We start from the raw sequence: 12,866 nt of genomic DNA on the forward strand, positions 1-12,866 counted from the left end.
CAACTGAAGTGGGAAACCTAAAACCCCATAAATGTCACCACATTTTACATATTTGCCTGAGAGTGTAACTACACGAGCACTCCTAATTCTAGGCTTCTGAAAACTATATTAAATGTCAATTACCTACAAGAATGTGGAGATAAAATGTTGGTTGAGGACTCTGTGAGCTCCACCTTAAGTGGCATTTCACGTATATAAACACACAATCAGTTTACAGCATCAATCTCCTACTCCTTCAGTGCCCTGGGCACTTCTTACAGCTGTGCCAGAGTTTATTCTCAAATAACTGTTTGGCAAATGAGAAGAAACTTGAAATACTTCAGCATTTACTCACATTGGATTCCAACGTGTGTGTCTCAATCAATTCTAGAAAGAAAGCCTTGCCAGGCTATTGTCTGAAAGGCCTATTTCTCCTCCTTCTGCTTTCCAGTTAAGCCAAGTCTGAAATGCCTTTTTAATTAATACACTAAATTCTTCTCTAGTACCAGAAATTCCACCACTGAATAGCAGATTTGGAAGAAAGAAAAAAAAAAAAACTTGGAATGCTTGCGTCTCTTCAAGTATCTTGGAGTTATCTGGTATAATTGAAGCAGAACTGTCCTGAAAGAGAACCTGAAGCCTCATATGATGACTTGGGGAAATTTTACTTAAATGAGAAACAAAAAAAGAATCTTTTCCAAAAGATGTACCACAGAAGAGTTATAACATACATTAGATCAGTTTTTACTTAAAAATCAAGCCGCGTTCTACAGGCTTGGCATGTACCACTCCCATCCCATCCCATCACTCTCTGTCCACTATAATTTATAGGAGTGCAATGCCTGCCTGCATAAGAAAACTCTGGAATCTCATCGTCCTGCACCCCTGCTCCTGTGTTCCATCCGACTCTGATCTCCGGCATTTCTGATTTCTACACAGGAAGCACCTCCAAAGAGCTTCAAGGTAAGGGCTATATTTAAACACACGAACAGCAAGAGATCACTGTGCATTCAAAAGTGCAAGCAAGTACCGGGGATCCGAAAGGGAGCAGCAGCACAGACATCCTTACTCCTCCTACCACCTCCAAGCAGGAGGTGGAGAACTGCAGCGGGCAGCTCACAAACCTTCAGACCACAAGGGCCACTTCCGGGATGCAGCATCCCGGAGGAGGGGAAGCCTCCACTGTAATCCCGGACACAGGCAGGAGGAAGCACTGAAGAGCTTGGCGGTGCTCTTCAGGGCTGAGTTAATATCTGCAGAGCCCTTTGAGTTGACTGGCCCAAAGTCAACTGAGTAAGAATCATCAAAGGCAAGATCAAACCCTCAGGATCAAAGAAGACAAACTTAGATGTCAGGCATTGGCATTTGTCCCCCCAATTCAGGCTCACATTCATCGCGATGATCAAATACTGAATATGAAGTGTGAAGCATCGAGGAGGAAACTGTCCTCAAGGAGGCTCTGGGCGTCCAGGCTCAGGATGAGCACTTGGGAAACTAGCCTCCCGAGGGCAATTATGTGAAAGACACATCAGAACCAATAGGGGCAGCCAGGAGAGCTAAGGGCAAATCATGTTTCTGGGAAGACACATCGTTTAGTCCAGATTCTAAAAGCATTCAAAACAGAGTCCACATGTATAAAATCAACAGAGTGGCGGTACATGGCTTGTTTCATGTAGCAACGTGCACCAACATACATATATCTTAGACATGCACACCTTTTGAGTGTGTTCACTGCACAGGTACACTTTCAACATGCATGGGTACACCATAGACATTCTGATATAGCAGTAATCCTGACAGCAACACTGTGGATGTTCTGAACTAGCAGTATCAATTTCGATAACATAGCATACTAGAGCTGGAGACAAAAAAATGGAGATTAGTACATTGTTATTACTATAATCTCCAAAAGCACTGATGAGGACTTTAAACCTGGAGGGACCAAAAGAGTCAGAGACTCTCTGATTCAGAGACATATATATGATAATACATATCATATATATCATATGCATATGGTGCAGAACACTTAGGACTTGGTGATTTTTGAGATGTGGGAACCTGGTAAGGGTAGGATGTGTAAGTGGCATGTTTTGCATTTGAGGTTTTTCAGATGGAGAAGGAACACGAGTAGGAATGAAGGAATACGAAGCCCCAGTGGAACTGGGAGGTGTCTGGGGGTGTACTCTTGCCCGATCGGAGCGAGACCCTGGGCGTGATCCCCAGTACCACAGGAGAAGAAGACAGGCCATCCAAATACCAGTTCAAAGTCAGGGAAGGGCTCTGCATCTCTGGGTCAGCCGTGGAGATGCAGACTGTAAGGTCGTGGCAGGCAGGGACATAGAGGGCACGACACACAAGAGGCAGAAGCGGAAGCCCAAGGCACGGCCGTTCCAGTTTGTAAACTGAAAAATGGGCCCGACTTTGCCCGCAGAGGGAGGACCGAGATGGTCCACGGTGCCCATGCCTTCTGTCCGTCCACAGACGGACAAAGGCAGTTTTAGAGAAACACAGCTCGGTTTCTGAGAGACCGCAGAAGCCAGATTACAGCAGGCGGAGAGGAAGTGGGAGGTCCTCCCGTCAGCTCTGCTGTGAACACAAGCACAGAGATAGAGGAGGAGGAGGAGCAGGAGGAAGGGGCAGGAAAGACAAGAACAGCTGTACGTGATGGGCCAGGCTGTCCCCCCAGCCCTTGGGAGGCAGGGGCAGACGTCTTGCGAGTTCAAAGCCATCCTCTGCTACCACAGTGAGCTCAATACCAGCCTGGACCACTTGAGGCTCTCTTTTAGAAACACATAACACCACCCAAAAGGCTGAGAGGAATGGGGGTGTTGATCAGTTGTGGGGGCCCTGCCTTGCATGCATGAGGCCCAGGGTACAACCTACAGCACTACAAAAGAAAAAGAATTCAATATCTTTAAGATGACGGAGAGAGGGAGGGAGGGAGGGAGGGAGGGAGGGAGGGAGGGAGGGAAAACAGCAGAGAAAACTTTATCTGGAAATAAAGGGCCCATTTCTCCTGGTCCCTGGGATGCAGTGAATGCTGCGTTGAAGTCAGCAGCATTGGCTGCCAGCATGGCACCCTCCAAAGGCCGCCTGACTCGGAGGTAGAAGGAAAAGTGCAGTAGGAGCAGGTTGCTCTCCGGGCCTTTCCATTATGGGCTGTTCCTCCAGGCAACCTTCCCACAGGATGTTCTCACCACTTGTCAGAAAGCCATCTGGCACCTAAACCCCTGAGCTGTCCAAATCTCCAGGAGCTCTACAGGTCTCCCCAGCTTCCTCCATGAAGCTGCAAGGGTGTGGGGCTGCCTAGGCCCGGGTGAAGCCGGCCCACCTGGGCTTCTGACTTCCCTTGCACGCCACCTTCCAGATGGCTTCCAGAAGAAAAGTCTGGGGGTGACCTCTCTCCTTTGCACTCTCCCTTGGCAGAAACCAAGTGGAATAACTCCTGAAGCCACTTCAAAGGCTTGAAAAGCCAGGGCTGTGTTCTGTCCTGATAACTTGAATCAGATTAGCAAGCGAAGTTTATAGAAGCGAGGGCTAAAACTAATTGAGTGTGCCCTGTGCCAAGCACTGTTCTAAGTGTCTGACACTCTCACAAACCTATTTTGTTCAGGCTACCAGTGTGGAAACTGAGTGCAGACACATCTAAGCCATTTGTTGTAGGTCACAACTGCCAGTGACTACCATAGCAGGACATGAAACAAACAGACCAGGGTTTCTGACTTTAGAGACAGCACGGCTGACATTTATTTTTAAACGCTGTCCAAAATGCAGTCAAGATAAGCTGTAAGAGTCAGGCAGGGGGGTGGCGTGGGGGTGCACCCACTATTGGTCATGAATCAAATACAACAAAAAAGCAAAGACTGCAGTCTCTCTTCCATAAGTTTCTTCTAACCTTGAGATTTTCCCCACGTAACAATCTCCTTGGCAGAGTTAAAAAGAACACTTTCACTGGGAATATCGTCAATGCCACTGAACTGTACTAAAATGGCTAAAGGCTGGAGGTGAGGTTTAGAGACAGTGTCCTTCTAGCAGCCCCCTCCTACACACACACACACACACACACACACACACACACACACACACACACACGCTCCACAGGCTAGCATGGTAAAATGTCTATGTATAACTTACCACAATGTTGACAAAGTGAACATCTTTGTGTATGCTTTTCTCTTTGTATTTTAAAAAAAGTGAAGCGGTTAAAAATCAAAGCTCTTTCCTCAACCAGGTTATTCCAGGCCCTTTATTATAGGAAATAAGAGAAAGGAAAGAAGGACAGACAGCAGGAAAGACCGAAGAAAGAGAGAGAGGGAAGGAAGGAGGGAGATGGGGGACCCTAACTAACTAGTCAAAGGGAAGGCCAACACTGCTGGCAGGAAGGCCACGAGATCAGGGTATCCTCAAGTGCTCCAGCTCCGCCAAGAAATGCCCAGTGCGTCTGCCCACTGTCTCAACCTACCTCTAGGCCCGGCACAAGCCTAATGCTAATCCCCAAACCCTGAAACTTTCCAGAAGCTGTGAGAACGTCCCAGGCTGTTTGCAGATCTCAACTCAGGAAGAGCTGATGCTCCTTCAAGTGACCACAGCCTCGTTCCCTGGTTCGTGGCAAAGTGTTTGCAGACCTAGACAGATAAACAAGACCTCGGAGAAGGGGAACGAAGTGGGCAGAGGAACCGGATGTCAAACACTCAACTTATTTTCTGCTGCCTCAGATGGCAGGGAAGTGCTCCTCTTAGAGCACTCTAAATGACCACCATGGGGAAAAACGTGAGGCCACATGGAGAATCAAATGCAAACTAGAAAGAAAGAAAGAAAGAAAGAAAGAAAGAAAGAAAGAAAGAAAGAAAGAAAGAAAGAAAGGAAGGAAGGAAGGAAGGAAGGAAGGAAGGAAGGAGGAAGGAAAAGAAAAAAGGCTTTTCCTGACCCCCCAAAAAATAAATAAATAAATAACTTTAAAAAATGAAGACAATCAAGCAGTCTCCAGCAGTGATCTACTTATTGTTTCTCGGTGGAAAATGAGGGGAGGGAAGAACACTGCTGGAATCACCTGATTCAAATTGGGAACCCCATACTGCCAAGACGGCACTGCCGTCAAGGAGAGAAGTTGACTGAGGTTGTCCATTCGTTCACGGATGTCCAAGTCAATGTTTACATAACTCCTCTTTTATTCTTTGTTTAAAGAGTCAAGGAGATCCCATGAATACCAACAACCACCTCAGTTTTCAACTGGCCTCACTGAGGTGCCCTTCATGCTTCTGAAGAAGGAATTCAAGGCTGAGGGGTGAGAGGAGCAAAGCCAGAGATCACACACGGATTGGACATTCTTTCCAGAGAACGGCTGTTTGTAGAGAACACACGAGTGATCCCAAACGCCCGGACGCAGGAACTCCATAGTTCCACGTGTCTCGCCCCTGTTTCATTACAAAGCTCCTTCTGACAGATCTGACATTATTTCTAGGTCATGCCTGAACTTCTGAACCAGATTACTCCTAATAGCATTACAGTGTCTCCGTGGCTTTTTACCACCGAACAGCCGTGCAACAAAGACAAAACTTTATTTTTAGAGTTGGAAAATCCTGTGTTTGTTTTTCTACAACAGGAGCACTTACAGAACTGAACCTGGTCTGTTTGGATTTGAGCCTCTCCTAATCCCGAGGCCCTGTCCTGTGTCCAGGAGGAAACAGAAGAAACCGTGCTTGTGCTCTGTGCCACGCTGGAAGCTGAAGAAGCACCCTGCCTTCCCTGGCTCTAGGCTCTGGCGCCTCTGAGCCTCCTGCTGGTTGTGGTCCCCACTGCTGGAGGCACATCACAGGACACCTGCTGTATGGCAGGGAGAGGCACCACTTTCAAACTGGTTTGGTATTTGCACTGCTAACCTCTTGAATAGAATGTTTAAGGCAACGTGCTTAACCACGAATTCACTCTGAATCACTCAACTGGCATGAAAGGCTAAATGGGAGTGATGGGAGTGGGTTTGTATTTCTTCGTAAACATTAAGCCCTTGAAAAACCCTACTCCAGCAATGTTTCAATAATAGGGATTTCCAAACAGCCATCTCTTAGATGGGAAAATATGTGATCCATATAAAGCATAGAAAAGCCCTCTCACACCATAAATGTGTGAAACCAACATGGAATAAGCAGGTGTTTCATCTCTTGAATTCGTCAGGTAAATTCCCCTTTTTCTTTCTTCACTGAAATCGAACAACCATAATTAACATGGTTACCACAAGCAGAGAAAGCTTTGCAATTAATCCTACTTTAACTAAAAAGATTATATTCCTTAGTTCACAAAAGAGGCCAACTCAAAATATTGTTGCCAAAGTCTAAGCTTACATTTACCCCCAATGATTAACAACATAAAGAATACAAATTAGATATACGGAAATTGTTCTGGGTCCTAAGGAAAACTGTGCAGAAGAAACCAACCAACTCTGAGGTGTAAATAGGGGGATCTGCCACTGCTTAGGGAAAGTAGCAACACAAATAATTGAGCCCCTGACAAACTGTTCCTCAGACTTGAAAACCACCTTACAATCCCAGTCAGATTCTGCCCTGAAGAGCATCTGCCTCCCATCATCTCCCAGCCCTCACTCAGCACACCCTATAGGGTCATTTATCCTTGTCTCCTAGCTCATGAGGTCCTTAAGGACAGGGACCATTGTTTATTTAGCCTTGTATTGCTACTAGCCACCAAAATGCAGGGATCTTGGGAGGCCTTAAGACCTCGATGAGCAATTAAAATTTATGAGGTTAGGTACTATGGAGTATATAAAATGGGGACAGAAGGGGCCACCAAATTATGTCCAGGGAGAAGTGCAAAGCTTCTCAGAAGACCCTTTGGCCTTGGAAGCTGAACAAGACTCTCTAGGACAAGAAGATCCCTTGCAGCTAGAAGCCTTACCTCGGTAGTACTGTTCCTGATTCAGTCCTCAGCATCAATACATGTTATGTGTGTCTATGTGTATATCCATGTATGTGTGTATGGTGGGCCTTCAAAGGGAAGAGCCTGCCAAGGTGGTAGGTGGACACCAGAGCCTTTGCATGACAGCAGAGACCCCATATAATCTCTCGAGGAATGTAAAAACATGGGAGGCAGCGAAGAAGTTCAGAGAGAGGAGGCTTATGTGCCAGGCAAAAATGGTTTTCACTGAGGACTCCGGGCTTTGAAAGCTCCTGGGGTTATTAATCCTGACAGTGTCGTGAAGATTCATCCCTAAAGACTCTTTAGCTAAAAGTTATGAAATACACTAAAAGAATTTTGTCTACAAATGTCTATAAAGACTATTTGCAGCTTTTGCATACCAGTGTACACCATCATACACACATGAGCACACACACACTTCTGCCTGTGAAACACATACTTGTGTATCTACACACATGAGCACACACGAGCACACACACACGTCTGCCTGGGAAACACATACATATGTATACATACATATGTATATGTATGCATTTCTGGAAGTCTCATTCACACAGGAGGTAAAGGGGGCTCCTTTGAGTGACCACTGAAATTATATTTATTGTAATTTTTCCAAGAGGAAAAATCGAGAACTCTTTTAAAGTGAAAGAAAAAAATTAAGATAACTTGAATCCTTTTTTTCCTCACCGTCCTTAAATATCAAAGACTGTGGGGCAGCAGCAACATCCCCAGTGCAGAGTTCATACACTAAATGATGGGGGTCCCAGTCCGCCTGACAGCACTGCTCAGTGATGAAACTTTTAACTGAATGATCTTGTAGGTAAGGTTCTAAGCTAGAGGACAACACAATCCCCTATCCATTCACGTGCTTGGCTCAAAGAAATGAACGCCGGCTTCTTGCCTTTCGACTTTGCCAGGTATTTAAAAATGTAAGATAAGATGATATTAGTGAGCTGCCTAGGAGACACCGAAAGGCTGGGCGCGGATCGTGGATAGCCTTGAGTTTCACCCCAACAGATCCGCCCAGCATAGGGCAGGAGGCCAGCAAGCCCGCCCGCTCTCCGGCTCCGGAGCTAGCGGCAGGCGGCGCGCCGGCACGGAGGGAGGCAGGTACCCGGGCGCACCGCGCGCAGAGCCGGGTCGCAGGGCGGGCATGCGGCGACTGTCAGAGAAGGCCAGCATCCTCCCCGGCCTGGGCAGGAGCCTGGGCCTCCGCCGCTACTACGTGGACCTGCTACCCACCGATAGGTCACGGCAGGAGGCGGAGGCGCGACTGCGCCCGCAGGGTCTCCCAGGACGCGTTGCACCCGACGCGGCGCGGGGGCGAGGAAGCCCAGGGCGGCGCCCCCGCATCCCCACCCCGCCCCGGCAGCCCATCCGCGTGGTCACCGGCCACGGGCTGCGGCCCCCGCGCTTGTGGGGGTGGGGGGTGGAGGATGCGGCGTTACCGGGTCCCCAGCTCCGCCGCCCCGGCGATCCCGGAGATAAAAGTTTGCAGCATGCAGCTCGTCTGCAGTGCGAGTCACATCCGCCGCGCCACCTCCTGCAGCAGCCGCGCTCAGGGAAGGAAGGGATAAATTAAAAATTAAAAAATACAATAAAATAACTGTTGGAGCCGGTAGGCCCCGAAGCCGGCCGCTCTGCCTCCGGGCGTGCAGGCAGGCAGGAAAACCGCATCCCGCACCCACTCCCGCCCAGTCTCCGCGCCCGGCCTGGACCGGCCCCGCAGCACCCTCCGCACTGACCGATAACCTCCTGAAGCTCGTAGGCGTCCCTGCAGATGGGCCAGCCGACCGCCTGAGCTGCCGGGGCCGAGGCTGGGGCCGCAGCGGGAGCCGGGGCCGGGGTTGCGGACGCCGCCGGAGCCGGGGCCGGTGCTGATGTCGCGGCCGCCGGGGCCGCCGCCGCCGCTGCCGCTGTCACCGGGGCCGCCTGCTGGGGAAGCTGGACGTGCACGGGCGAGCCGCTCGGCTCCGCCATGATGCTGCGGGAGGAGAGTGAGGGGACGCGCCGGCGGACCGACGACCTTCCACTTGAAACTTCCCTAGCCTCGTCACCCACACCTCTCGGCCGGCGCACGCCCTCCCCGTCCGCCGCAGCCGCCGCCGCCGCCGCCGCCGGAGCCTGCCACGAGGGGAGGGAGCCGGAGGCCGAGCCGGGCGGAGGGAGGAGGCTGCGCGGCGGAGGCGGGGACGGGAGGAGGCGGCGGCCGCCGCGCCCGCCCGCCGCGCGCCCCGAACCTCGCGCGCGCGGTGCTCTCGGCGCTGCCGAGGGGAACCGCCGCCCCCTCCCGCCCTGCTCGCTGCCGCCGGGGAAGTTTTCCAGGCGCGTGGAGCCGTGCGTCTTCGGGGGGTGCTTTCGGGGCTCACCCCGCTCCCTTCCTGCCCTCCGGGCGCCTCCGCCCTGGACAATCGCGCCCTGCAGAAGCAGCCCCCCTGGGACTCCGAGGGCGGGGTCGTTGAACGGCTGCCAGGTTCTCGGCCGGCTAACTCTCCCCGGCTCAAGAACCTGGAGTTCTTTTTACAAGTTAGCGAGGGAGACGCCTCCGCGGCGGCGTCGGTTTTGTAGGACGCCGCCGGTTAAAATGTAACCCAACTTGTAACTTTCCGGCGCTTTACCTGGCAGGATCCCTTTCGCACCTTGCCGAAGGTGATGGCAGTGCTGCTCTGAGATGAAACCCGACTCCCTAAGTCCCTGGCTTTCTCTTTTTGTTCAAAGCCACTTGGAGCTCAGATAGGTGATGTCAGGGGCTGTGAAGTTACAAGAAGTGGAGGGGGGCTAACTGAGTGTAACTCAGAGACAGAGCGCTGGCCTAGCGTGCTAAGTTTCCTGAATCTACACCTTACCTCACCTCCAGCACCTTTTATGTGCTCAATACCATGCTCAGTGTGTAGTGCCTGCCTAATAAACTTCTTAGGTTCGATACCAAGTACAAATAAATACATAAACAGTCACGTTAACCCTTTAAGACCCTGAGGTCAGACAATAAGTTTCTTTGACGGAACATAAGGAACTTACTGGAGCATAAATTCACTGCAGTGGAAAGTTTTAAATAAATGCTGCCTTTTCAACACTCCCCGTATTACCTCATCTTTAAAATAGCTGTGGCAAAACCAGAGATCTTTCTAATTGCAGGTGTCACATTTGAATGTTCGACTCTGTTCTCTTACAGCGGTGACCACGATTAAATGATTCTTGTCTCGGGCTGGAATGCTCAGTGACTGAATAGCCGTATTGGTTCTGTGGCCGACATTAGGCCGATCGGGTCTCAAGGGGGTTCAAGGTTTGAGGCAGAACAAAGCACGTGTAATATGCCATCAAACTCTTAACACTAGTAAAGATCTCCTTAAACCTTTTAAAAGATGCTTCTGAAGAAACGTAGACTTTTGCTAGGAGAAAAACCAGTTGTCTAGTGAAAACAGGGATGCAAACTGATAAGTTTACTTAACCCCTCAGAACACTATGGAACAGTTAGGATAAAGCAGCTCGCATGATGAACTAAGAATGTGTACCTCCTTTTATGCAGATCTGCTATATTTAAAAAGCAAGTATATTCATTCTAATTTCTGTCAAGAAATAGACTACTCCTTCACAAACAAACTCTAGGCCTCTGATGAACAGGATGGCTCTTTATCCCAAGCCACACCTGCCCTGTTTACCTCTGCATGAGTCGCTCCCATTCTATCCAAAGAACTTTTAAGGACTGCTTTTAGAGGAAAACAAGAGAGACTAAATGAGCATGTCCCCGTACAAAGTTATATCTTGACTTTCGATCAGGGAAGCCTTTAAGACGTGGTAGGAAAACATGATTCACGGATCCCAGTCAAACACAGATCACGTAGCTTCCCACAAAGAACAACTGTTCCCTAGTCAGAGACCAGATATCTGTCCCCAGCTGACCATCTTCCAAATGGCGACCAGGGAAGCCATTTGTAAGAATTGCCATGAGCTCAAGGCTATTAGTGCGTTTAAAGTGAAGATTAGGTTTCCGCATAAGACCACGAGCTCCAACGTTATGGCTGGGAAAGGGACCTTTACCACAAAAAACAAACAAACAAAATCATCTGGCACAAAACATGGCTGAGGTTCACAAACCCTGGTGTAGAATGAGGCAAATGTAAAGAGAAAACAATGGACAGTTCTTATCTTCCCTTTCTGTTTTCAAGTCTCAGAATAAATGAATCCTATATGCACTGAAAGAAGATTTCTTTGTATTTTAATGGCATCTTTGACCAGAAACACAATTTAAATTTAGTGATCAATTTCCAGGCAAAATGCCTCTTAAATACCTATATTTCCAAGTGTCAAGTACAAGTACTAGTTTTCTTGGTTATTTATGGAAACATTAACTTACAGATTCAATCTCATGTTTTTATATAATTTTTAAAAAGCCATGCTCTCTTTCTCATATTTAAGCCTGATGACAAAGGCCCCTGACACTTGATGTTCTTTAAGCTTAGTTACCTATGCTATGGAAGGAGTGGGTTCTTGGGACACCCTTGCATGTTGTCATTCTGATAAACCATTAGGAAAGCCACCAGAGGAGACGGACAGCTGGTCTGTGACAGGAACAGTTGTTCTTTGTGGGAAACTAAATGATCTGTGTCTGATTCAAACCTGCGATTGGTCTCAACAGCTCCATATTTTTCTCCTATGTCCCACAAACATTCCTGGCATTCATAATTCCTGTCCATGGATTGAAAGTAGAAATATAAATTTATCTGACAAAACACAGGTCATATTTATTTGATCTTTTTTTTTTTTCTTTTTCTTTCCCCTTAAAAGTTCTACTGGGAAGAATGGGATCAGCTTTTGGGGAGATGAGCAGGTATGGCTCTTTATAAAGAGATCCTTGTTCGTAGGATTAAGGTCTTCATAAAAGAGACCTGAGAAAAATCAATTATGGTGGCACACACCTGTAATCTCAGCACTTGGGAGGCTGAGGTAGAAGAATAGCTAGTTTGAGGCCAGCCTGGGTTATATCAGGGAGACCTAGTTTCAAAAAGAAAGAAATCCTCAAAATCTATGTGCTTCTGCCCGTGCTTGCCTTTTCCTTCTTCCCAAACGTGTGTGTGTGTGTGTGTGTGTGTGTGTGTGTGTGTGTGTGTGATGTCTTGGGAATCAAATCTAGGGATTCATGTTTCATACTATCTGCCACTGAGCTATAGTCCTTGCTGTAGAAACTAGAAGGAAGTAGCTATCGAAGAGAAATAGAGTGTTTACAAGAAACATAATTTTCTAGCTTCCATAGTTGAACTTTCTAGCATCTACAACAGCTAGAAATAAATTTCTACTCTTATAAGCCACCCAGCCTAAGACATTTTGTTTCAGTAATGTTAATAGGTCAAGGGATTCTGGCTTTCACTTATTACTTATGAGTGACATCCCTGATATGATTATCAAAAATGTCTCCAGACATTGCTAAGTGTCCCATGGCTTATGTAAACTAAGAATGCACATACTACAGTGTTGGTCAATTTGCAAAGGCAGTCTATAAATTAAATCATTTATTCATAACAGAGGATGGATAATCTCAGGCCCTAGCCTTGACAAAACGCACTCAATTCAAATTTTGCATACAATAATTTTTTGAATCTCTGATTTTGGAATTTAAGTAACTGTCTGAGTTTCAGTTTCCTCTTGTGTATGTTCAGCCTGGTAAATTAAACATCTATGCAAGTTGTTGGGATGTAATTTGTATAATGACAGACGCATAGTGGATATTAAAAACAAAAAACAAAAAACCTTTAAATACTTTGGTGGTTTGAAAGAAAATGGCCCCCAAAGGAGTGGCTGTCTTTGGAGGTGTGGCTTTGTTGGAGGAAGTGTGTCATTGTGGCGGCAGGCTTTGAGGTCTCATCTATGCTCAAGATACTGCCCATTGTCTCAAAACACTTCCTCTTGCCTGCAAATCAAGATGTAAGACTCTCAGCTCCTTCTCCACCACCACATCTGCCCAC

At 47.8% G+C, this 12,866-nt stretch overlaps 1 protein-coding gene across 1 annotated transcript in view; it reads right to left on the reverse strand.

Moving 5' to 3' along the window:
* Stk39 (serine/threonine kinase 39) overlaps positions 1–9,107 on the reverse strand; it is a 280,274-nt gene extending 271,167 nt beyond the window's left edge. Inside the window, exon 1 of the mRNA XM_059260604.1 lies at positions 8,652–9,107. Within this exon, the coding sequence (XP_059116587.1) occupies positions 8,652–8,886 (235 nt within the window). The 5' untranslated portion in view covers positions 8,887–9,107. The remainder of the gene's footprint in view (positions 1–8,651) is intronic.
* Positions 9,108–12,866: the final 3,759 nt, after the last annotated feature.

The sequence above is a fragment of the Peromyscus eremicus genome, chromosome 4 (genome assembly GCF_949786415.1).
Source record: "Peromyscus eremicus chromosome 4, PerEre_H2_v1, whole genome shotgun sequence".
Taxonomy (NCBI): domain Eukaryota; kingdom Metazoa; phylum Chordata; class Mammalia; order Rodentia; family Cricetidae; genus Peromyscus; species Peromyscus eremicus.